This window comes from Podarcis bocagei, assembly GCF_964188305.1.
Source record: "Podarcis bocagei genome assembly, chromosome: 8".
Lineage (NCBI taxonomy): Eukaryota > Metazoa > Chordata > Lepidosauria > Squamata > Lacertidae > Podarcis > Podarcis bocagei.
In genome coordinates, this window is record NC_138133.1 from 83880128 (window position 1) to 83907247 (window position 27120).

Below are 27120 nucleotides of genomic sequence, written 5' to 3' on the forward strand. Positions count from 1 at the left end.
CCTTCGCCAGGTACACTTCATCTTTCTTTTTGTCACTGTGAGATCTAGGAACTTGTTTTGGTTTGTTTGGGAAGAGAGAGGCGAATTTGCAGAATATAATACAATGATGACAAGGTTCCATACTGGCCCTGTGAATCTTTCTGGAATGCATCTAAAACAAAGGAGATCTTGAACAGCTGTATCATAACTTGCATAAGCATGCATTAGAAACCTTGAACAAAATATAAGATTACAGGTAACTGGAAGTTGGATTTGAACATCAAAGAAAACAATATAAAAATAGAACAGATAATGCTGATGTGCATATTAATTAGGACAAATTGTTTAGGTTCAGTTCAGTTTGGGGTTGTTGTTTTTTCCTGTGCTGCATTTATTTACAACCAAAAGCAAAAAGGGCAGATTTCCTTTCTGGTTAAAGGTTAAGGAGGGAGAAAATAGGAGGGGAATGAAAGAGGCATCAGAAATTGATTCAATCAGCTGAAGTGGTTGAAACAAATTGGATTGGTTCCCCAAGTTGTCTTCACCTATTAGAGTTAGAGCCATCTAAGAAGCTGAGCAAAGGAATAGAATGTGCTATAGACCAGCAAACCAGGGCATTTTCACACACAAGGCTCAAATCCTCATGCATGCTATTTTTAACACCTGATTGTTGCCCACGGAGAAGCAGCCTTTGTGATACAGTAGTCCTCAAGGTGGCGCTGTGGGTTAAAAACCACAGAGCCTAGGACTTGCCGATCAGAAGGTCGGCGGTTCGAATCCCCGCAACGGGGTGAGCTCCCATTGCTCGGTCCCTGCTCCTGCCAACCTAGCAGTTCGAAAGCACGTCAAAGTGCAAGTAGATAAATAGGTACCGCTCTGGCGGGAAGGTAAACAGTGTTTCCGTCACTGCTCTGGTTCGCCAGAAGCGGCTTAGTCATGCTGGCCACATGACCTGGAAGCTGTACGCCGGCTCCCTCGGCCAATAAAGCGAGATAAGCACCGCAACCCCAGAGTCGTCCACGACTGGATCTAATGGTCAGGGGTCCCTTTACTTTTTACTAAAGTAGTCCTCTGTCATTGTATAGATTGATGCAAGCATAGGGAACTGGGTCTCCCTCAGCCCCTCTGTAGGCCAATCCATCTACCTGCAGTTCACCTGATGTCATAATGATGTTCAGGGGGTTTGAACCTGTCAAAGTTAAAAGAAGGTAACCGCAACTGCTGCTGATCAACTGTTCCAACATTCGCCTACAGAAACATGCTTGATAAGGTGAAAATGCTTAAATCTCAAACTAGAATTGAAATTAACTCTTGGTCATCTGTGCCATTGCGCTCAAGAGAGGGAACCATATGGTTGCAAGTAGCACACACATAAAACATTATTTGAAATCTGCGAAACATCTTGTATTCATATTGATGTACGTTGCATGCTTGAGGGCTGATGAAGCTGGAGGCTTTCAACTCCCCAAAAGGGTTTTGATGATGATTGCTTATTGAGATTAGGGGGACATTTCACGAGCCCATCACTAGCGTATTTGCATACTAATTCCAAGCAGCATCTCATTATAAAGTGGCCGATTTATCTGCTGGACACTTGCGTCTGTTTTACAAATGAGGTTAGCAGTCAAAACGGGAGAAATGGTCATACAGATGAGTACCTCTTGCTGACTTACATAATTGCTGTTGATTATTTATTAAATTTGTATACCGACCTTCATCCAAAGATTGCCGAGAGGTTCACAACCTAAAAACACAAAATACATCATAAAATACCCCCCAAACCAACCAATAACTCCCCCTCCCACAAAACACACTTAATATTATGCTGGTTTGAATTAGAACACATAACAGATACTTGGAAGTGATTGAATATACTCTGTAATGGGAGGAGGGAGAATAAGCACTCTGAAGACAAGGAAAAACATGAAGGTTGGCTCCCTGCCATTAAGTCTATCCGTGTCTTGCTTGTTGAGCAGTTTCACAGGTCACCACTTGTGTGGCTTCCCTGCTGGAGGAATGTGTGTTCTGTATCTGAATATATGTTTGCATTTTGAATTCCTAAGTGGGAAGAACCTTTGTGCAGAAAATAATACATAATTGCCCTGTGGGCGTGCACATCACACCTAAGTGTGCATTTGTGGGTGTGTGTGCACATTGCAAAAACCAAAAACAATGACTTTGTGACTTCTGTTCCATGCATGGCATGGAAAGGGGGAACTCTGCTGCTACAGTAAGCCCATAACTTACGTGCATTCAGCTGGTGTGCATTCAACTTGCATCCAGATTTCCACACATGGCAAAAAATTAAAAAGGAGGCAGGGTTCTGCGGAAGATGACTTTGGTAGTCCCACCAACCATTGAACCCAATGAGCCTTGACTACCCAATTTTGGTTTTAGACGCAGTCCCTGGAATGTAACCTCCATATAACTTGTGGACCTACTTTACTTCATTACTGGCTAGTAGGATTTCACAGGGGGAGGAGGCTCCAGAATGTGCCCATCCTACCTACAGGATGTACCCAAGTCTCTGGAAACAGCGTAAGGAGAACTTCATGATGATGAGCAATTCTCAAACAGAGGCATTGTCTACCTAAAAGCAGACCTACTTACCATATCCCTAGTGGCACCTTCACTTGGTTGCAACATGGGCACAAGCTTGCCCACTTAGCACCGTTCATTTACTCCTCCTTTCAAATAAGTCTTGAATTTACTCTTGTTTCCTGCTTCAAATTTCAACACCAGAAAAGTTCTTTAAGCTGGCTCCCAGTTTAGGGGGCTTTGACTGGTTATGATAGTCACGTAATGTTTTTGTGTTTTATGATAGGGAAGAATTGGAACGTGCCATTTTAATATAAGTTACTCTCTTGTTCTTAGAACCCGCGGAGGTGTGCCACCCCCACCTGCAGGCATCCCAAGAGGGGCACCCGCACCCAGAGGAATACCCCCTGGTAGAGGTCCCATCACTCGTGGCCGGGGTCTTCTAACTCCCAGAGCAAGAGGGGTTCCACCATCTGCAGGCTACCGACCCCTTCCTCCTCCTCCAGCACAAGACACCTATGGAGAATACGTAAGTGGAACCCACCTTAAAACTGCAGGAAGCTGTTCTGTACTGAAACAGACCGTTGGCCCATCTAACTGGTCTCCGGGTCATTTCCTGACCCTATTCAAGGTGCTCACATTGAGGTTTAAAACCCTACATGGCTTGGGCCCCAAATATCCGAAAGACAACCTCTTTCCCACCAGACCCCCATGGATGTTACAATCAGCGGAAAGGGTCCTCTTAGTAGTTCCACTTCCCTAAGAAGTTTGTTAGGGGCAACTTTTCCATGGGATTATATAGTAGTGATTATATCGTACCTACTCTGCTAGAAGACTCCAAGGAAGCATGATGCTTCAGGGAAGCCCATGGCTGTTCTCCCCAGGGAAGTCGTTTTCAGGATATATCCCCATACCATAAATCTAACCTGCCTTAACATACTGTGTCAAGGTGATCGATGAATATATTTGGATGTTTATTAACGATGCTCAAACCAACTGTTTCTCATTAGATCCATTTTTTACAAAGTGCTCCCATGGCGCACTCTGCCTCACTGTTAGCAACATCTGTTGGAAAACAAACCTGTTAGGACTGAACATTAAGACTGAGCATATAGCTCACTGTGTTATTAGCCGAATTAAGACTTTCTTAGACGCATAAAGGAAATAACCTGACACAAGAGAGCCTTTGCAAAACAATGACACACACAGATCCTGTTACCACCCTCCTTGCTGGGGCCCAGCACAGCTGTTTATTATAGTTATTATTTGGTTTTTGGTTTGCTTCCCCCCCCCCCAAGTGCATGGCATCATTTTTGAATGGGAAACAAGCATGGGCATTGCATTTGGAGCAAATTAAAATGGTGGGCAGTTCCAGGAATGGCTCCCCTTAGAAAATGGCACAGCCACTTGTAGTTTACAGAAGTAAATTGACTCATAAGAGAGCATGATTAATTATTATAATAAACATGATTATTTTACAGTAGCTAATGAGGACCCAACGTAGCAAAGCTATATATAAAAAAGGACACAGTAGAAAAAATGCAGCAATGGTGTTCCAGTCCTCAAATATATCTGCTCAGGCCAGTTCAGCTCTCCGGTAGTTGGTGGGAACCTGGTCAGGTAACTCATAGAAACCTGAGCATTTATGCAACAGGAACATGGGTCGTTCTAGGTGTAGTTAATAAGAGAAAGGAGCCGACCACCTCATATTCTGATTGGAGGACTGGTTTCTTCTGTTTATAGCTCCCCATCAGCTGAGAAACATTGGGGGGGTGTTGCTATTTATATTTATCACATACAAAGTGGCAAACATTTTCTGAGTGCTGCACAGAGGCCAAACGTACACAGTCAAATAGACATGCAAAAGCAGCAGGGTGAGGAAGTAGAAAGCAAGCATAGGAATAGTGTTCCATCTAGCAGGGAAGAGGAAAGCCAGTTCCCTGCTCCTCTGACCAACAGATGGGCCTTCCTCTGGTCATGGTATTCTTCTTGCAACACTGGGGAAGTAGCCCTTCAAGTGGCCTTAGGTCCCTATGCCCGGTGGCAGAAGCCCAAGTATGCTTCCCTTCACTTCTGCAAGCCCAGGCAGTCATTATGTGCAATTTCCAGGGCTGTTGTCACACATCGTGCAGCATTAAACCTGGGTTTCCTGAATGCAGTGGCGTAATGCATTTCTGAGCACCTGCTTATCACCATCACACTTTACATTAAGTGTATGTTTAAAAATGGAAGGTGTGAAGTGGCTGTCCCACAGGAGGCTTTCTAAGGAACCTGAAAACCTGTTTTCCCCATAACTCCGCTAACTCAGCTAAAAACAGAAAGAGATTTCCTATTGAGAGCAGCAGCAGGATAGGAGGGAACCAGTGTGGCACTCCATAAACACAGAATTCCAGCTTCATTGCTATTAGATGACCTGTATTAACACAGCCAAACATTTTCACTTCATTTTCTCTAAGGCATCACAGCAACAGAATTATACAGTTCTCCATTCTTCCAACACATACACCTAGCCAGACATAATTCTCTAGGACTGCAGGTGGTTTTGCATTTCAGAAACCCAATGGTGAGTCTAATTTCTCATCAGATTCATATCTCTGGGATACATTTTAAAAAAATATCAAAGTATATCAATTTATATGCAGAACTGGCCAAATAGGAATAAACGTGCTGCACTTGAAACCTCAAACACAGAAAACATTAACAGGAAGATGTCAAATCTAATTAAGGGCAAACTTGAAAGCATCCTTGAGCTCTACTTGATTGCTATTTAAAGGGAGTCTGTGAGTTGCAAGATAACGTGAGAGATGAGTTTCTTACATTCTGTTTTGGTGCTGTGTTCAAGAATACCATTAAGATAAATCACCCTCTTATAGAGATGGTTACTTACTGTTCTTGCAGTAAATCCTCTGATAATCCCCAACCCCAAAGTTTAGCGTAACCACCTCAGTTTGGCCCTTTCCTCTAAAGGATTAAGCAGAACACTTGACTACTCTTGACTGAGATCAGCTACAGTGACTTCAATGTCTCCGTTAAAAGGTGTTTTCAGGGAGAGCAGTAAGTATGTGTCTTCAGATTACTCACCAGATTAAACAGGATGGTTGCCCATGGTGAGAAAGTTTGCAGTCCACTATCTGTTCAAGAGCCTTCCATTGTTGAGCCAAATAACTATTTGGCTTGCCCGGACAAGTTCATGTTGCCTTTTTCTTGGAAATTCATGTCAACAACAACTTATCTGTTTACCGTGTTGCATGAAGGAAGAAACAGAAGTCCGGAGACTCCTTTGGTACACAGAACCAGTTGTGGACCTACTTGTGCTCAGGGCCTATTTAACTAAGGTCCAGAACATCTTCAGTAAATTCATATTCCTGGAGATGTCATTTTGACTGGGAAAAAATAGGTGGTGTTTTGAGTTCTGTAGTAGTTCCTTGAATTGTAATGCCGCCTTTGTATTGAAATTGTTTCCCCAGGACTATGATGATGGATATGGCACTTCATACGATGAACAGAGCTACGATTCCTATGATAACAGCTATAGTACTTCAGCACAAAGGTAAGGAAGATGGCTTAATTCATTTAGAATGGTTGCATGAGTCACCATATATTTCTGGGAGTAAGTGGTTTTGATTTGTGATCAGTCTTGAAATACCCATCTTTGATAACAGGCAGAAGATTCATCCCTGGTGTAGGAGTGGAACAGCTGTTTAAGCCACTCAAGACTGTCCATTCAGTACTATATCACAGCCTAATATTGTCTGCTGCCACTGGCAGTGGCTGTTCAGGGTTTCAGGTCTTCCCCTTCGCCAGCTACGGATGGAGGAGAATTTTATTCGGTCCACATTTTAAAGCAAACAGATCCAATTTGCAGTCCCCGCACTTAAACACTGTTTGGAATGTAGTTGTTACCTGGACTACACAGTTCTCATAATTTTATGGTGCAGTTCAAGCTCAAAAAACATTTACATTTAAATTGGGGGGATGCATATGAAAGCATTTTAAAAAAAACTTATTTTTTAGAAAGATGCACACAATGTGAATATTTGTGGGTTCCCCCTTTCCATGCCAACACATGCAAAACTGAAATGAAGTGGAAATCAGCTGATCTGTCCATCCCTGTCACCTGCTACCTGGCCCTTTTGGCAGGAGATGTGAAGAACTGAATCTAGGTCCTTTTCCACACAAGAGATGCTGTGATACCTTCATGAGACAAAGTGCTTCCTCTCTAGATCACATTCTGCCCACCTCTGCACGGTCTTGATTGCCATTTATTTTTGACAGGGTTAGGTGTAACGTGCAGCAGCAGCAAATATTCCACTTCCAACATACCTCTCCCACTGGTTGATAGGAGCAGACCATATTGAGGAGCAGATGGCCACGTGGGGGTGAGGGTGCGTGGCATTCACTTGACCTCTTTTCGCCCACAGCACTGATGCACACAAGAGGGGCAAGGCAGCAGGGAAGCCAGCAAGATGAAAATGCACCATTTGAGCCAATTCAGAGCTCTCACAAGTGCATTTGCCCCATGTCAGGCTTGCCCCTGCCTCACCTCTCTCTCTCTGTTGCGGCATGCAGCAGTGGTTCAGGTGACTGGATGTCAGATGGAAGCCTCCATCCCCGCAACCAGTAGTGACCACACCTTTGGACAGGAGTGTGATAGTAGTAGACATCCTATTACATAACTAAACCAGCCTACATGCGGTTTATTTTCAGCAAAAGCAAAAATTTTATACTATTTGAAAGTGAACTAAGTAAATAGATGTGATACCTTATTATACACAAATCTTCAACCTTGCATGGCTTTTGTGCTAGCGGATAGCTGTTAAATTTGGGGTAGTCTCTGGATTTTCACAGAGAAGTTTATTGCAAGCTTTCTTGTCCAACTCAGCTGGAAGACTCTTTTGTTAAATATCCATTCATGTATTCTTAGCTATGGAGATCCCACATTGGTTGGATTGGGATGGCTTGCAAAGTAAGCATCATTCTGCGTTCCTGCAGTCTAGCTATCAGTATGCCTTTTCACGGGCCCTAAGGAAGTAGATTCCCAGCAACATAACTCATGGCAATGTAGTGGACTTCTAAAGGAATTACTTTTGGCAGCTGATTAGAATGCAAATTGGGCCTGCTGTGATTTGTGCTGGCTGTAGTCACTCAGCTCCATTGACTAAAGTGAGAAAGATGACGTAACTCTTTAACGTTGAGGGATAACGTTCAGTGGAAATTAGCCGCAACAATTTACACATGTTTAATGAGACAAGCTAAGCCAGTCCAGTGTGCCACAATGAAAGAGGAGAGAACAACAATATTGGTGTAGATTTCGAAGGCTGTACCCTACCAGGCACTTGTTTACATTGCTCTCTGGTGATTTGGGACAAGCTGTTTGATTTCCAGACTGTCGAAAGCTATGTTTTCAATACCAGGTTAAGAAAAGCAAAACAGCCAGATGGCTATACGAGAGATTGGCAGTTACGTTTTGTGTGATGGGTTGAGCAAGTCTCATCTTAAACTGTTGTATATAGATGGGTGACTTGGATTTCTGCAAAATTTAGCTGGCCATTGAACTGGAGAGGTTTAAACGCCCTGTAAACCCTAGCTTCCTCCCCGTGTTGATGCACGCACCCCAAATGCCTTTACGCTGGCTTTGATCACTTCCCTGTGCTCAGTATATTTATAAGGACACCGTGATACTCCTTGATCCCAGTAATGTTACTCAGATTTAGAGTCACAAGAATTCTGTTCTTCAATTAGTCTAATAACCATACTAGAGCAATTTAATCACCAAATCCCTCCTAGAACCAAATGCAAAGTCTGGGTCTCTTTGGTTTGTTATATATATATATATATATATATATATATATATATATATATACACACACACACACACACACACACACACACACACACCCCGCAAACTGCAATTGAGCACTTTGCAAAGACAAATTGTGCTGAAATGTGGAATCTGTTTAGAAACATTACATTACACAAAATGAGGCCAGCGGTCTATGCGCCTTGAGGGCTTCCCACGTTTTCCACACAAGTGTTTCCAAAGACTGGTAACGGGGCAAATGCAGACTGCTGCTAATAAATCAATTGCCTATGTCTGCTCACTATTTAATGTTCTCCAGAATACATAAGATTTATCACAGAGGAATTGTGGAATAATGGTAGAGTATGGAAACAAAGTCCACCGGGGAGATGTACTACATCATTTGGATTTAGCACTGCCATCTGCTTAATAGCACTGAGATGACTACCGAGGTACTTATGATCAACCATTCATAGCAGTGACAGATGCTGCAGAGAGTTAACATGGCAGAGAATGAGCTTTGTTACTAAAATTTGGATTATGTGACAAGGTTACAGAAAAAGGGAGGGGAAGGAGTGGCTGCGTACCTGCCCATTGCCACTGAAATGCTTCCTTTTCACTGCATTATCCCCTGACTGTTGGCTGCCCTCCAGGTTCTCATTCTGATCCGATATGAGAAAAGGCTTAACAGATTTTACAAAACTGATTGATATTGAGTTAGTCATTTTGCACAAATGCTTACCGATCTAAAGGAATGTACAGACATGTTGACTTTGAGGTTGATTTGTATTCCCACTAGCTGCCTGAGTAAACTCAACATGGTAGGACTGTGCTAACACTGTTGCTTCAGGCCAGGTCAGTTACTGATGGAGCAACAGCTAGCTGGCTTTGTAGAGTCTGGGATCTCAACTCATGATGGTTGCAGGATACTAAGGCAGTTTTGGAACCATTTTAAGGTCTGGTCCAAATGACTGAGTGGCGCTGTCTCCAAAGAACAATTTTGGGCCTCATGGAATTGCTAGAATTAATATTTGCGTGTGGTTAGTGTAGCTTTAGGGATGGTTGCTGTTCCTTAACTGCAAATGGAAACCAGGCATTTGGCTGGAATGCATATCACCCAAATGGCGAGGGCGAAAGGGTGCCTACAAGAGGCCAGCACTGTTTTCTCCAGCACACTCTCCCAAGGCAATTTGCCCAAAGGAGACCAACAGATCACACTCCCAGCCAGGGTGCAAAATGTCCCCCCTCTCCTTTCCTCTCTCTGGTCCAGAGTTTCTCCTGATCTGGAGGTCAGACGGGCGTTGAGGATTCCTTCAAGGGAGTCCAGGTGACTCTGATGCAGAGACAAGGTTGAGCAGGGAGAAAGAGAGAGATGGGGGCAAACTCACAGCACGGTGCTGAGCATCACAAGGCTTCTGCACCTTCCTGTTGTGTGGGAAGGGAACTTCCAGTAAGAGACATATTTACAGTAGGGAAAACTGTGGCCTCGTCACCGCCTCCTCAGATTTGCTGCCCTGAGCAAGTGCCCCATTTGCCCTCCTGTAAATTTGCCTGTAGATGTACCTCTTATACACACATACATATCACAAAATTTGGTCTCAACAGCTTGCTTGGTGCCAAACAACCTATGCTCTGGGGTATAAAACCCTTCTCTTAATTATCACCCACTCTTTGCAAATGGCGAGTAGGGCTGTGGGTTTTATTCATTTGTTTGTGGTAGGAGGAATGTGTACAGAATCGTCTTTTTCTGCAAATGCACCTGTAAGCAAATGATGTGATTCTGGAGAAGTTTCGAAGCCACGGTGGCTCATACAGTCGAAGGCTAAATTAAGCACCTGAGACCAATGAAGAATGACGGTAGTCTAAAGCAAAACAAGTGTGTTGCAGAGAAATGATTTCACACATGAAAGCCGTAGTACCTTTCTGAGAGGCTGAGAGCACCAAAGCTGTGGTGTTCCACCCTGCAGTTATCAATCACAGGCTGAATGGCCTCGTGCTGCTGCAGAGGCAACCTGCAACATTCTTTTTGTTTTTGTTTTACTCTGTGTTTAATTAGAAAATTCAACTTTGGAGATACTCATTGGAGGCAGATGTTTAGAAGTGGTAGTGTTGAGATTTAAAAGTTGTACTAAAATTTAATTGCTAGCATTGTGCTTCCAGTGTGCTGAATTATATTTAAGTCGACTGTGCACCTTCAGGGCATACCCAAATACTTACTGCACTAAAGCTGCAATCTTGCATGCAGTTACAAGTCCCAGAGCCTTGGTTGCCTAAGAAGAGAGATGTTGAGGCTCAATCCTATCAGAAGAATCTAAGTTCTCTGACCCAAAGGATCTAATCTCAAATCCCAGATCTGTGTGATGATGGAAGGGCCCACTGGACATGCCTAGATATATTGCTTTCATTCTAGGGCTGAATCCTAGTTCTAACTTCAGTGAGACTCAGGCACAACTTAGCTGTGCATAGAACTGTAGCCTCACATGACCCAGTTGTGGTGCTGAACTGAGAAAGAAGGCATGCCATTATACCATGATCTGTGAAATAGCACTGATGAAATGCACTGGCTGATTTGTGCCATTCAGATAAGCAGGGGCGATAATGTCATGAAAGCAACAACATCCCACACCAATTTCTTAAGCCATTAGCCATTTCAGCAGTGACTTTTGAGGGTGTGGGGAGACAATGCAACTGACACTTCTCTTTTCTGTGCCTTGCCATTAATGTGCAAGATAGGTTTGGGACAAAATAGAGTACAGCAAGGAATAGGACTCATAAGCCGGTTGCAATTCCTGCTCCTCTTGCTTGCTATCACATCCAAAATTATAGTTGATGGCCTCCAACTGAGCAGAATGTCCTGTAGAATTGGTTGTAGAGCAAAAAGTACCGGGACTGAAACTTGACACGACACACAGGCATTCTGTAGGCATTCTGGTCATCACAAATCTGTACGCATCACTCCTGATACGCCTGGTGCTTGGAAATAATAACCTCCTAAGATTGTTCCTGAGAGACAATATAAATGATGTGATGACCAAGCACCTGATTCTGTATACGCCTGTATGAATGAGAGAGCTTTGTGGATGTAGGTATTTGATTTGGATGTTGCCAGGCAGACGAGATTGCTGCTGAAAGAGCCATTTCCCTGTGGGCAGTCAGCATAGCAAACAGTTAAGACTACCAAGGCCTGCCATAGTTGCGGTAGCTGTTGGCATGTATAGAAGACTAGGGAATTGATGGTGCTTCTTCTCTGGCTTCATACTGAGTTTTGGAGCAGGAAACGGCAAAAGGTTTGGTTGCTCCAAGTACCCCCTGAAACCAGTATGAGACCTCCAGCCTATTCCACACACTCCTTTCTCACCCACTCAACATGAAATAGAAGACTCTTTCCTACCTCCTCTGATTTCCCTGTCAGGAATAGCTGATGGCTTAGGTCCTAGCTGTCTGTTCAATAAATCATGACACAGTGTCATATGTCATGCGTTGTTCACCCAAGGTTGCATTTTCCTAATTTTGAGACCTGCTAAGTAACAGATTGGGGGCGTGGGTGGCGCTGTGGGTTAAACCACAGAGCCTAGGACTTGCCGATCAGAAGGTCGGCAGTTCGAATCCCTGGGGTGAGCTCCCGTTGCTCGGTCCCTGCTCCTGCCAACCTAGCAGTTCGAAAGCACGTCAGAGTGCAAGTAGATAAATAGGTATCGCTCCAGCGGGAAGGTAAACGGCGTTTCTGTGCGCTGCTCTGGTTTGCCAGAAGTGGCTTAGTCATGCTGGCCACATGACCCAGAAGCTGTCTGTGGACAAACGCCGGCTCCCTCGGCCAATAAAGCGAGATGAGCACTGCAACCCCAGAGTCGGTCACGACTGGACCGAATGGCCCTTTACCTTTTTAAGGAACAGATTATTGTTATTATGTCCTGGTACGTAAAACCACAACATTCAAATAGGATGTATTTTCTTTTCCCCATGTATGAATTTAGGTATTTGCGAGATGGGGCCGTAAAGATTTAGTTGACATGTGTATGCAAACAGGTGTAGATGTGCCTTTGAAAATCTACTTCTTGGGCCTAGGTTATTGGTTGCCTTTTTCTTTTTACCAGAAAAGTAAGTAATGGAGGTAAGAGCTGGCCTCATTGAGCCATCTGCCTTCTCTATCCTTTGAAAATATTCTGTTCCCAAAAAAGCAGTGCTATATTAAAACCAAAATATGCATTTTGACTTCCTTGGCTCCACGCGGCAGATGCTGTGGATATAAGCTGAATCTGGAAGGCTTGAGTCACAAGAAGTACGCTTGGGCTTCTTCTTTCATGATCACAGGAGGCTCAGGGGAGCAATGAAGGTCTTCACATGTCCTTCCTGGCTAGGCATGCGAGGAAGAAAGACTTGAGATCTAATCCCCTTCCGACACCCGAAAGGCTGATGCTTACAAGACTTACTTTCTTAGAAACATTGTGCATGAGATGCAATAACATTCACACAAAACGGAAGCTTTCCTTTCAATGGTCAAATAAGATTCCAGCCTCTGAGGTAGTGAGGGAGAAGTTCGGGAATTGCAGACTCACTTTCTCTCAGCAGAAACTTAGTTTGATGTAGTGGTCTAAGTAAGAACATCTCCTCTGCTGCCGTATCAATAGGTGTCTCTTAGCAAGCCACTGTTTACTCTCTTAGCTTTATTCTCTCTCCCCCTCAATGCAGTATACTGCAGGGATAACAAAACTGATACAACATCACACAGTCTTTGTAGAGACCGTTGCGGCAATGTTTGTGAAGCATTTTGATCATTTAAAAAGCAATATGTAAATACTGTTCCATGTCATATAAGGAAGTATTTCATTAGTAGAGTCGTAGAGTTGAAAGGGACTATGAGGGTCATCTAGTCCAACCGCCTATAATGCAGGAATCTTTTTGTCTGACACGGTGTTTGAATCCGCAACACTGAGATTAAGAGTCTTGTGCTCTACTGACTGAGGCTGAGAAGCCTGTGGCCCCTCCATACAGCAGAGATTAGGTACATTAGGGCAACTGAGGAACTGCCCTACCATTCTCAGGCAGCCCTCACCTTCCCCTTGTAGAATTCAGCAGGGAAGAGGACAAGTGTCATAACTAGAATTAGGTGCCACTGACTCCAACTGCTGTTGTCCTCTTTGCCTTTCACCCTACCAGTCCCAATGAGTACCACCCACCAGGTTTTACTGGTCTCCAACTCCCATCAAACAAAGTTAGCATGACCACTTGTTGGGGATGATGGGAGATGGGAGTCTGAAAACATCTCCAGGACCGCAAGTTCCCCGCCACTGCAATAGAGAAACCAGCCCTTCTCTGGACAGTAGAACTTGAGGCAATGGCATCAAGTTACAAGGAATGAGGTTCCAACTGGACATCAGGAAGAACTTTCTCACAGTAAGAGCTGTTCGATAGTGGAATGGACTCCCTCTGGAAGGGATGGACTCTTCTTCCTTGGGGGTTTATAAGCAGAGGTTGGACCTGCCACGGGTGCATTGCAAGGGGTTGGACTGGATGACCCTTGGAGCCCCTTCCAACTCAATGATTCTCGCACATTCTAGATTGAAGAAGTGTGTGAGATTCTGCTTTTCAGGAGAGAAGAACTTTCCAGTTGCCAGTGTGGTATAGCGGTTGAAGTGTCTGATTAAGACATGGGGGACAAGAGTTCAAATCCTGACTCAGCCATGAGGCTCATTGGTTGATCTAGGGCTGTCACTGTCTCTCAGCCTAACCTACCTCCCAGGGTCATTGTGGGGATAAAATGGGGAAAGGAAAGAACCATGTACACTGCCTTTAGCTCCTTGGTGGAAAGGTGGAATAGAAACATAATAGAAATAAACAAAAATTCACTGCCCATCAAGACCTACGGCCCCCAATCTTTCTGTACCTTGGCACCAATCTGCAGTAATTAATTCAGAATAAAGCAGGCAATTGGAGCAGAATTTTGTCATTTAATTGTGTCGTATTCAACCCTGACAGGTGTACAGTGTATTCAAGTCCACTTCCTCACACTTGATATAGACAGAGCATTTTTGGTGTTTAGCTAAAATAAGATTTAGAACGAACAATCCAAAGAATTACCCACGTTGATGAAACCGTATTTCGGAGGGGGCTGAGGCTTGCAGTTCTCAGAGGAAAAAGGGGAGGGGGGGAGAGTAGAATACTCAGTTGGCAGCTGTCCTAATCGCATTCATGTTCATAGCTTGTGGAAGAACCATGGGGAATTGGGGTTTGGTAGAACTGCCAACACAGAGAAGAATCGAAGATCAAGGTTGATGTTATCTCTGGTGCCAGACAAGAGCATCATTAATACTACACAAGCATAAAAGGCAGCAAGCTGAATTAATGGGAAGATCTCTGTGACTGTTAGGTGGAAGTTGCCATGTTTAAGGCCAGCGGAGACTGAAATAACTCTTCATTTGAACAACTTAGGCTGCATGGTGCATCACTTTTATTTAGGTGTATACCTAAAATATTATACGTGCGTGCTTGGAAAAAATGCAAAGTTCTAGTGAAGACAGACTTGTCTTTGCAGAAGTGCAGTGGGTTGTTGAATAGTACTTTATCTGATATAAAGTTGCTTCTTTAAAAGTCATATTTTTATTATGACTTAATTTGTACTGGATCGGATTGTTACAAGAACTTTGCTGCATATTTTTGTTGGTTCTTCAGCTTGTTGTAGACCGCCTTGTGTATAGAGAGATAGAAAGGCGGTATACAGATTAAAAGTAGAATGAGATTAAACGAAAAAGCCCTTGGGTTGCGTTAGAAAAATGTGTGTTTTCAAGTTTAGCAGAATTCCATTGGGCAGCCAGTACTTTTCCTGGTTTACATCTCAGTGGCTCTTGATGTAACATGAATAGGCAGTTCTCTTTCTATGTGACTGGATGCTTTGGACTTGAGGCTCTATTCAGCCAGAACTCTGAATATTTTTACCTTGAGCTTCCCAGTAGTACCAAACAAGCTCTCATGTTAAGCACTGCATGGAGGCCTTTGCAAAGGTCAAGCAGATCCACAATAGCTAAACGGCTAGAGCAGTTGACCCAAGGAGCTGAACTTGGTATAATAGCACTCTTACCAACAACTGGATTAGCAGCTGTACAGAAGATGCAGACCGTTTCTTTCTGATAATACGTAAGCAGCGTTGCATTGTCCTGGCTTAGCATTTTCTAAAATCACTGCAGCACAGCTTGCTTCCCAGCCACCCCGGGAAAATGGTTTCCGTTTCTCTTCAGAGGAAGAGTGCTTTAAGTATTGAACTGCTCCCCAGCTGGCACAACCAGTAGTCAGGGATAAGAATAAGAATTTTATTATTTATACCCTGCCATCTGTGTGGGTTGCCCTAGCCACTCTTTGTGGCTTCCAACATATACAAAAACATTACACATTAAATACAGGGCTGCTTTCAGATGTCTTCTAAAGGTTAAGTAGTTACTCGTCTTCTTGACACCTGATGTGAGGGCGTTCCATAGGGAGGGCACCACTACTGAGAAGGTGCTCTGCCTGGTTCCCTGTAGCTTCACTTCTCACAGTGAAGGAACTGCCAGAAGGCCCTCGGAGCTGGACATCAGTGGCTGGGATGAATGATGAGGATGGAGATGCTAGGCCCTTCAGGGCTTCAAAGGTCAACACCAACACTTTGAATTGTGCTCAGAAAAGTCCTGGGAGCCAATGTAGATCCTTTAGAACCAGTGTTGATATGGTCCTGGCGGCCGTTCCCAGTCACCAGTGTAGCTGCTGCATTCTGGATTAGCTATCGTTTCTGGGTCACCTTCAAGGGTAGCCCCACGTAGAGCACATTGCAGTGGTCCAAGTGGGAGATAACTACTCTGGCAAGACAGTGTGCAGTCAGGTAGGGTCTCAGTTGGCATACCAGATAGAGGTGGTAGACAGCCACCCTGCACACAGAATTGACCTGTGTCTCCATGGACATCTGTGAGTCCAAAATAACTCCCAGGTTGCACACCTTGTCCTGGACATTGTGGGATGATGGACGTTGTAGTGTGAAACCTCAGGGGAGTGCCACACTGGGACAGGTGCCTTAGAGCATGTCTCTCTTGATGAGTGCAATCTCTAGTTGGAATGTATTTGCCTAATATTGGGTTGGATAGCCGTCACAGCCCTTCCATAGTTAAGGCAACCAATCTGTGCTCCCAGTGCTCATCTTCTCTTAAGCATTGTTCATTCAATTGTTCCTGTGGATTGATTGAGGGGAGAACGTTGACTGATCCATGGAGAAAACCGGCCCATTTCAGCCCTCTAGCACTGCACTCCCCTCTAAAGCTTGCCTTCTCCTCCGAGGTGGCTTTGCTTTTTGCGGCAGTGTTTTTATTTTGATTTGTCTGCCACCCTGGGCGATGTGTTGGAAAGGCAGAACGCGAGGAGCACGAACAAATAAAATCTCATCGATTCTGACAGCTTGTTTCCAAAGTAGTTTTTAGCATATTTATTATTTTTATACAGAGGCTTCTGATTAGGATGGACGCATTCTGAATTCCCGTACTTCACCACTATTTCTGCTCGGGCACTTTCTCTGAGGCTGAAACCCTATATGTTATTTAAATAAACAAATGAGCCCCGGATTGCAAAATTCAACACCAAGCAAGTACACAGCTAGTGGGGCATGTTCAGCTTGGCAGGTTGAAAGTTGTTTAGGCCTGCACAGTTTTTTTTAACAAGCAATCGTTCTCCCTCTTTGGCTCATGAATGATTGCGGGACTTGGTTTTTCTTCCCTGCCTAATAGCTTTTCCTCGCTGTATAAAACTTGCTATTATTTCTTGAGGTCCAAGGACAGGAACTTGTCATGGGGTAGAAGGGAACCGGTGAAGGTCCCTTGTTGTCTTAAGCAAGTCTCTGAGCACTTTTAAGCCTTGTGCCCAGAAAGAGTGGCTGCGAGCTAGCTGGACGTCTCTTCGCAGTGAATGTTTCCTGGCAGGTTAGTTTGGGATAGATGATATTCAATGCCTGATGTCTAGAATGCATGGTCTCTGCATGCTTTCAGTAAAACTTGGAGCTTGTCCTCAGTCCAGCACAGTTCCCATTGTGAAAGTGCTATACATTGTGTGACTCTCAAGATTGGCAGCCTACACAACAAGTTTTCCTGAAGCTGCCCACTTCTGTTTTCTGGGGCCATGCCTCTTAGCATGTGCAGAGTGCCAGCAATGTTAGAAATTAGCCAGGTGCATTTTGGAACTGGCACGGGTCAGATTGCGACCGTGTGGAGATCTCTGGATGCCAGACAGGCAACTGGGGAAAGCAGAATATCCCTTAGAGAAGGATCTGTAATATTTTCCTTGAAGCCTGTATTCGTTTTATTCTGGATGTTTATATTTGATGTGCCGGCATTTGAGATTTGTTCTTTAAAATATAAAGCAGTATATAAGTGAAATTAACTACAACAACCATACAAACCTCAATGTAAATAGAAAAAAGATGCCTAGACATTGCATTGTGGCAACCATAACCTAAGTTTAAGGTGCCATTTAATGATTAGATTATTTATCTGAGTTTCTAACACTGAGTGTCAGATGTTTTAAGGGACCTAATGTCAGCTTGTGCAGAGTGTTTTTCCCCCCTTCTGACAGAAGGCTTAATAAACAAACAAACAACACTTTTATAGCACCTAGGTAAAGGTAAAGGGACCCCTGACCATTAGTTCCAGTCGTGGCCGACTCTGGGGTTGCAGCGCTCATCTCGCTTTATTGGCCAAGGGAGCCAGCGTACAGCTTCCGGGTCATGTGGCCAGCATGACTAAGCCGCTTCTGGCGAACCAGAGCAGCGCACGGAAACGCCGTTTACCTTCCCGCCGGAGCGGTACCTATTTATCTACTTGCACTTTGATGTGCTTTCGAACTGCTAGGTTGGCAGGAGCTGGGACCGAGCAACGGGAGCTCACCCCGTCACGGGGATTTGAACCGCCGACCTACTGATCAGCAAGTCCAAGGCTCTGTGGTTTAACCCACAGCGCCACCCACGTCCCTACATTTGCTATTAAGAATGCATTTTAAAGTGCAATGCAAAATGCCTTTGCTTGTGATAAACACCATCTTGAAAACATACCTCAGGAGAATAATAGACTCATTGAACATCCATTTTTTCCCCTAGGCCTGGTAGGTGAACTCCTGGCCAGGATGCACCCCTTAAATTATCCCTGTGGCCAGCTAGGTATATTTCAGTTGTGCCTCACTTTCTCTTGCCACCTTCCCTATTTAAGCAGTAGCCAGGTTCATTTCAATCTGCCTGCAGAATGAAGGCTTACAGGAGCACAATTCAATTACGTGTTGGGTGGGCTGAGAAGGGTACACAGAAATTCAGGCCGCACCCGAGCAAACAGCTCCAGCCACCTCGCGTTATAACTTTCTGATGTGGTTATTGGTGCTGAAGGGTCTGCCTGCTAATAAAGTTTTGAGGATTCCCCCCCTCCCTCCAGATACCTTCAATGTAAATAATGTAAATAAGTGATTTTTCCCTTCCCACCAAGGATTATTGGTTTTGCTGTTTACATGCCATGAAAGGCAAGTCGCTTTCAGTTTAACAGGCACTTAGGTTTGTAAAATGAAGCCCAGCCAAAGTAATTCTGACAGGATTGACAGGTAAGGGGACGGGGGCTCAGCTGCTTTCAGGCCTGCAGACGTGATGAGTCGTACAATAAGTAATCAGATACTGTATGGAACGATAGCAAATGTCAGTATAAAATTCTCTTATCAAAATATGAGTGTGCATTGGGCGGGGGGGGGGGGTTGCTTTCGTGGAATTAAAAAGTGATGCTGCAACGTGCCCTCCTATAAAGATTTTTGGTGGTCCTTTTGATCTGGCTATGTTTCTGGAAACCTTCTTTGGGTTTCCTCAGTGAGGAGATGGCTTGGAGGAAAGATTGTCCACAATTATCAATCACCCTCCATTTAATGCGCATCCTCAAGAGCATGCATGTCCAACTTGAGATCTACTCCCACTATTAAAAAAAACCTGGCAGTTGAGTTTTTCTTTGCAGGGCGAGAAGGTCCCGTGATCTACCAGTAGATCACAATCTACCTGTTGGATGGCCCAGCTCTCTTATCTCAATTAGCTGGGTGAAGAGACAGAAAATGTTGCCAGTCAAGGCCAAGTCATAATAGACCAGTTAGCCCCTTGACCCAACAGCATGCAAGAGCCCCTCTGTTTCTTTCTAATGTGCTTGAAACAACTTGCCTTTGTGAACCAATTTGTCCACTAATTGCAGAATAATTCAGATCAGCAAAGCAGGTATAAAAAGGCCTTTCTCTTTTCCTCATTAAGAGGCCAGAGATGGAGGACTTTTGTGCTGTGACCTCCCATCAATGGCACCACCCTCCCATGGTGGTTTGTCTGGCTGCTTCCCATTATGCGCCAGATGAAAGCCTTTTCATTCTTCCAGGCTTTTAGAGTATTGCAAATTGTAGCTGATCGCTTCTGTTTCATCTGCCGGTGGTTTTTATCACGTGTTTTATGTTATTATCATGTGTTGATGGATTAAATTTGTGAACTGCTTAGGACCCAATTCTGGTAAAAACAACAACAAAACACACAAACATATTTCAGCTGACCTGGCTTCGTGTAAAACATCTTGAACCCCTTATGAACATAATACAGTGGTACCTCTGGATGTGAACGGGATCCATTCTGGATCCCCATTCGCATCCAGAGCAGAACTCAACCCGCGTCTGCGCATGCGCGGCCCGCGGCCCGCCGCTTCTGAGCATGTGTGTGACTTCATTTTGAGCGTCTGCGCATGCGCGAGCGGTGAAACCCGGAAGTAACGCGTTCCATTACTTTCGGGTCGCCGCAGAGCGAAAACACTCAACCTGAAGCGAGTGAAAACACTCAACCTGAAGCGACTTTAACCCGAGGTATGACGGTAGAGCTATTTTACACTGAGCCACATGATCGCTCCACCCAGGCCAGAACTGTCTGTTCAGCTGGGAAATGGATCTCAGAGGGTAAAATATTCCCAAGCCCTGTTCAATGAGACCCCCACTTTGGGATGGTTATGTAGGCAATGGAACCTAGGACTTTCTGTATGCAGTGCAATGGCCCTTATCCCTGAGCGGTGGCACAAGTTTGGGCCAAGGAACATCCCAGATTATTATTATTTTTTTAAAAAAATGTGTGGCTAGTAATATAATTCAATAGACCCAGGGCAATGTATATTTTAGTTGCATAAATAATTTCTGTGCCAGTTTACAATTCTGCAGGGGAAGTGGAGGTTGGGGGGCTGGGGGAAGTTTCTAAGCAATTATAAAAAAAATTGGTGATGGGCAGGGAAGGGAAGATGTTCCAGGGTGGGAGAGGAAAGGAAAGCTCCCAGGTGGAAACTAGAATGGTCCACCACTCTCTGTGTGAGAGAAGGCTTAAGAGCACTCTGTTTTTATTTAGATTAGTTCATTTTTAATTGTATTACGAAAAGTGTTAATAAAATTTTATGGATTTTTTTTATTAGTCACCTCTGTGCAGGGATAGCCAGCATGGTGTCTTGCAGATAGCCATTGGTCAGTGGTGATGGGAGTTGTAGTCCATCCACATATGGAGGGCACCACATAGGTGACCCCTGCCCAGGTAGCAGGTTTGGCATTGGTATTTGAGTGGGCAGGGGGGACCACAGCTCTTGTGAGCTGTGTTCCTGCTATATCACAATTCTTTTATTAACAGTTGGATTGTTTTTCTCTTTCCAAACAGTGGTGGCGATTACTATGATTACGCCCATGGCCTGAGTGACGACACATACGATTCTTACAGTGAGTAACTTTAATGTTCTGGGAGAAGCGAATTTCATCTAAAAAGAGAACGGTTCTCAGGCATTTTGAATTTGCCGCCTTGCATGAAAAAGAAAAATCTGCTCTCACATCTGCACACTACAAGACACCGTTTCCACCGAAGCGGCACATTTCATTGTGCATGCCATGGAGGAAGTGGGTAGAGAAACGTTTTTCTCCGTCTTTCATAATACTAGAACCCATCCCAGGATAGGCCAAAGAAGCTGAACATTCAGAATCACAGTTGCTAGGGAGTATGAGCGAGTGAGGTCTTTTGCCTTCTTGTCCTGTTAGTGCACTTCTTGTCAACATCTGGCCAGTCAGTGTGAGAACAGAATGCAGGACCAGACAGGCCTTGGTCTGATCCAGCAGGGTATTTTTGTGTTCTCGCTGTCTGGAGTTCTCCTGTCTTGCAAATGCTTCTTTCACTTTCCCTTGTTGCCATTTGCCGACTGCCCCCCACCCAACATGGTAGTTTCCTACTCGTGCATGAACACACACACAGCAAACAGTCTGGCCTGTGTACAATATCAGCTAGACAAACTTTAGCATAGCCAACAGGTGCCTCCCAATTTACAGTGCTGTGTTTCATTTTACGAGTAGCGCTGAGCCAAGTCAGGTATCCCCGAAAGTCACCAACGAAGAGTTTAACAGAGCTCAGCTCACTGGTTTCTCCTTCCATGTTGCTGCTACTATTCACCTCCTTTTGATCTCCCCAGGAGACTGCAAACATGTGCTAATACAAATAATGTTATTAATACCCACACATACATCCATATGCTGTATATAAAAATGTTTTTAAAGTAGTACAGTGGTACCTCGGGTTACATACACTTCAGGTTACAGACTCCGCTAACCCAGAAATAATACCTTGGGTTAAGAACTTTCCTTCAAGATGAGAACAGTTTCAGGTTAAGATGCAGCGGCAGCGGGAGGCCCCATTAGCTAAAGTGGTGCTTCAGGTTAAGAACAGTTTCAGGTTAAGAACGGACCTCCAGAATGAATTAAGTACATAACCAGAGGTACCACTGTGCAAGCTTTAAAAAAGTGCACAGGGGAGAGAAGCCTCAAGGACTTTTTTTTATCATCAGGGTTTCCCAAACTTGGGTCTCCAGCTCTTTTTTGGGCTACAACTCCCATGATTCTTAGGTAGCAGCACCAGTGGTCAAGGGATGATGGGAGTTGTAGTTCAAAAACAGCTGGAGACCCAAGTTTTGGGAACACTGTTCTAAATCCTGATAGAGGGCAAAGCGTAAGGAGAGATAAAAATGTGCAAATTCCGTTCCACATATTTACGTTTCATTTCAGTTGATAGAGGAGGACTTAAGCTAAAGGATACACGTAAGAGGAGCCATTTAAGGTAGGGATTAAGAGAGTAGCTGAATTCTCCCAGTTGTGGAATGAATTGGCCATGGGCACAGAATGGGACGCGGGTGGCGCTGTGGGTTAAACCACAGAGCCTAGGACTTGCCGATCAGAAGGTCGGTGGTTCGAATCCCTGTGATGGGGTGAGCTCCCATTGCTCGGTCCCTGCTCCTGCCAACCTAGCAGTTTGAAAGCACGTCAAAGTGCAAGTAGATAAATGGGTACTGCTCTGGCGGGAAGGTAAACAGCGTTTCCGTGCGCTGCTCTGGTTCGTCAGAAGCGGCTTAGTCATGCTGGCCACATGACCCGGAAGCTGTACGCCGGCTCCCTCGGCCAATAAAGCGAGATGAGCTCTGCAACCCCAGAGTCAGCCACGACTGGACCTAATGGTCAGAGGTCCCTTTACCTTTATAGAACAGGTGTGTCATGATGTCTGAGAACCTGCCCTCTAGCTTCTGGCTATACCAAGCTGCTGCCTGAGTCTCCTTGGCTTGAGCTGGTGTGTCTGGATGTATGAAAGCGCCCTTGACCTCATTCTTAACTCAAGTTCCTTGCTGAATATTTTTAACGCTTCTCACTTGGCCTGCGGGGTTTCTCCCAACCCCCAATGCTTTAGCTTTGCTTTTCTGCGCCACTTGAACGAATTCGAGGAGGTAGGTCATTAAACAGAGGTTATATATAAAAAAAGGTGCTTTACGTAGGCACAGAAGGGACAAAGAGGAGCAGAATCCACATGCTACTCGACAGAGATTAATTAAAAACACACACGCACGTGCGCCGGAGTGCAGAGGTGACAGGTTTAATTAAAGAAACCTGTGTCGGATTAGACACACAAAGCATGTTAAGAGACACCTTTGCTTTGGAGATAACGTTAAACCTTTGGCTGGAGATCAGAGGGGCTCAGGATCCGACCTGTCATGAGGCTGGGCACCCCTCCCCGTCTTGCCGCAAATAACACCCTCACGACTTGCCTGCTGTCAGAGCAGGTGTCTCACAATTTCCCCCGCTTAATGGATGTTGCGACAGTTTTCCAGCGGCAAGTCTGGAAACCTTTTCTGGGGATACCTTTGAAGTATGCTTGATGCGTAAAATAAATAAATAATACCCACCGCACCCCCCACCTGAAGCGACCGGGCCCCCCGCTTGGGTTTGTTTGTCATAGTAAATCGTTCTACCACACAGGCTGCCTGCGTGTCACAGGCTTAAATGTCCGCAAGTCACCTTGAGGGGGAGCAGCCGATTACACGATAGTATCAAAAGGGAAAGACTGCTTTAAGCCTCCTCCTTACCCCCCTCGCAACTTGCTAAATTGGTCTCCACGGACTTGCATAGCTTTGATCGTTTTCATGCTTTGGCATTAAAATGAGCTGCCTGGCAGCAGGAGGCCTGGCTTCAGCTTGCCTCGTGATGGCGAAACGTTTCAGCAAAGAGGCCTGCAATGGGCTTAATGCAAACACACAAAGCAAGTTTTGCCATCTTTCCTTGCTTCCAAAGTGATACCTAAATGAACGGAACAGGGTGGTCTGGAAGCTCCCATTGGTTCAGAATGTCTGCATTCAGATATAATAATAATAATAATAATAATAATAATAATAATAATAATAATAATAATGGTGATGATGATGATGATGATGATGATGATGATGATGATGATAATATATTATTTAGACCCTGCCCATCTGGCTGGGTTGCCCCAGCAAGTCTTCCAACACATATAAAAACATAATAAAACACCAAGCATTAAAAGCCTCCCGACACAGGACTGCCTTCAGATGTCTTCTAAAAGTTGTACAGTGGTACCTCGGGTTACATACGCTTCAGGTTACAGACTCTCCACTAACCCAGAAATTGTACCTTGGGTTAAGAACTTTGCTTCAGGATGAGAACAGAAATCGCAGTGCGGCAGCAGCGGGAGGCCCCATTAGCTAAAGTGGTGCTTCAGGTTAAGAACAGTTTCACGTTAAGAACGGACCTCCAGAACGAATTAAGTACGTAACCAGAGGTACCACTGTATAGATATTTATCTACTTGACATCTGATGGGATGGCTTTCAACAGCGTGGGTGCCACTGCTGAGAAGGCCCTCTGCCTGGTTCCATGTAGCTTCACATCTCGCAGTCAGGGAACCACCAAAAGTCCTTTGGAGCTGAATGATGGAGGTGGAGACGCTCCTTCAGACACACAGGGCCAAGGCCGTTTAGGGCTTTAAAGGTCAGCACCAACACTTTGAATTGTACTTGGAAACGTACTGGGAGCCAATGTAGATCTTTTAAGACCGGTGTTAATATGGTCCCAGCGGCCGCTCCCAGTCACCAGTCCAGCTCCCGCATTCTGGATTAGTTCTAGTTTCCGAGTCACTTTCAAAGGTAGCCCCACAGAGAGTGCATTGCAGTAGTCCAAGCAGAAGATAGTCCATAGCATGTAATCAAAAGCCTTTAACCAACCTTGCCCAGTCCGGTGTCCTCCAGATCTTTTTGAGCATAACTCTCAGCAGCCCCTGCCATCATGGCTGGGGCTGATGGAAGGCACAAGGTTGAGAAGGTTGCCTTAGCAGGAGTTAAGCATATGCAGTATGGGCACACAGCCCATTTTGCGGCTGCCTTAGCCAAGCAGGGAACCAAACCACAGAATACGTCTGAACCCAGAGCATGGAGAGAAACTATGTGTGCATCTTAATGCATAAGGCTAAGCCCAGCCATGCTGCGATTCATTTCCCTTTTCCAATAAGGGAGGAGTGAAGAGAGAAAGCTCAGGCTATGTGCATAGGATGTTTTTGTTTAATTATAGCGACTGCCTCTTTGTTAATGCAGTCGTCGTAGCTGCCAGCTTTGATCTGAGGCTGATAGAATGGATCTTGGTACACTCATTAATCCTCCACCAGTTTCGTTAGTTGCCAGTTCATCTCCGGGCTCAATTCAAAGTGATGGTTTTGACCTTTAAATGGTCTGGGACCAGAGAATCTCAAGAAACACACACACAAACACACACACCAAAAACAACCTGCCTGAAAGCTACACACTATCTCTGAGGTTTTTATGTAGCTCCCCAAAAGGTCAAGGGCACATTCAAGACAGGAAAAAATACTGGGGGTGTGAAGCAGGGTTAGAATCATAGAGTTGGAAGGTCCCCGAGGGTCATCTAGTCCAACCCCTTGCAGTGGTGAGGGGCGTGTCCTGAGGAGGGCTTGAAGGCCTGGGAGGCTATATTTCAACCCCTAGACCTGAGGTCCCGTAGCCCTCACCTACTCCTTCACACTGAATGGAACAAAAAAATGCCTTACAAAAATAGACACCGCTGCTGTGCTTTCTGGAAACTGGTATTCAGAAGCCTACAGGTAAAACTCGAAAAATTAGAATATCGTGGAAAAGTTCATTTATTTCAGTAATTCAGCTTAAAAGATGAAACTAATATATGAGATAGACTCATGACATGCAAAGCGAGATATGTCAAGCCTTTATTTGTCATAATTGTGATGATTATGCCATACAGCTGATGAAAACCCCAAATTAACAATCTCTGAAAATTAGAATATTGTGGAAAGGTGTAGTAGCTATTCAATCCATAACACCTGCAATGGGTTCCTGAGCCTTTAATTTTTCGAGTTTCACATGTACTGGCCTCACTCACGGACACAGAGTATAGCCAAGGCTAGTAGCCATTGATAGGCTTTTCTTCCATGAGTTTGTCTAATCCTCTTTTAAATACCATCCACGTTGGTGCCAATCACTTGGGGGGGGGGGGTGAATGTGTGAAGTACTTTCTTTCATTTGCCCCTGAATCTCCCAACATTCAACTTCATTGGATGCCTAGAAGTTCTAGTGTTACTAGAGAGGAAGGAAATCTTTGCCTGTTTCCTCCACGTCATGCATAATTTTTGTAAAATTCCATTATGCAGCTTTTCTCAAAACTACAAAGTCCCCAACACTGCAAACTCTTTGAGGGAGTCGCTCCAGCCCCTCGGATCATTTGGGTTGCCCTTTTCCGAACCCTTCTCCCACTCTGCAATAACCTTTTTGAGGTGAAGCGACCAGTGTGAACACACCTTGGATTTGTGTAACGTTTGCTGTTTTGCTCAGGGCCAACTTTAGCAGATGCGGCACTGGGGTGCAAATATCCTCCCAGCGCCTCCAAATTACCACGAATAATGTTGAGGTGGCCGTAGCTGCACACTGCCAGCCATCCGGGGGGGGGGGGGCGCAACTCTCTCCCATGCCGCTGCAGGAGAGCGATTCCCCCAGAGGCTTGGGAGTGAAGTTGCACCCCTCCCAAGCCTCCATGGGAGGAGAGCGCAGCTTCCCTCCCAAGCCTCTGGGAGGATCGCTCTTCTCCCGAAGAGGCTTGGGAGGGAAGCCTCACACCCGCCAGCCTTATGGTTGGCGGGGCACAGTTGGCGGGCGTGCAGGGAAAGGGGAGGCCGCCGGCAAAGCCGCGCAACTCCCTCACTTCCTGGGGCACCCCTGAGAGGCCGGCGCCCTGGCGCGACGCACCACTAAGCCTTATGGGAAAGGCGGCTCTGGTTTTGCTGCCCGACTCGCACAGTTTGGATAGGTCCTTCCCTTTCAGCGAGGCTAAGCAGTTTAGTATCATTAGCAAACATGGCTAGCTCACTGCTGACCCCTAACTCTAGACCAGGGTTTCCCAAACTTTGGAGCCTCCAGCTGTTTTTGCACTACG

General features: G+C 45.0%; 1 protein-coding gene across 2 annotated transcripts in view; it reads left to right on the forward strand.

The window, feature by feature from the left end:
• Positions 1–27120, forward strand: part of KHDRBS3 (KH RNA binding domain containing, signal transduction associated 3) — a 110992-nt gene that overhangs the window by 76074 nt on the left and 7798 nt on the right. For both annotated transcript variants that reach the window (XR_014010657.1, XM_081204983.1), the window contains exons 6-8: positions 2854–3046; positions 5985–6067; positions 21006–21064. Coding sequence is in view for 1 of the 2 variants with exons in the window: in XM_081204983.1 (XP_081061109.1) it covers positions 2854–3046; positions 5985–6067; positions 21006–21064 (335 nt within the window). In the remaining variant the exon portion in view is untranslated. The remainder of the gene's footprint in view (positions 1–2853; positions 3047–5984; positions 6068–21005; positions 21065–27120) is intronic.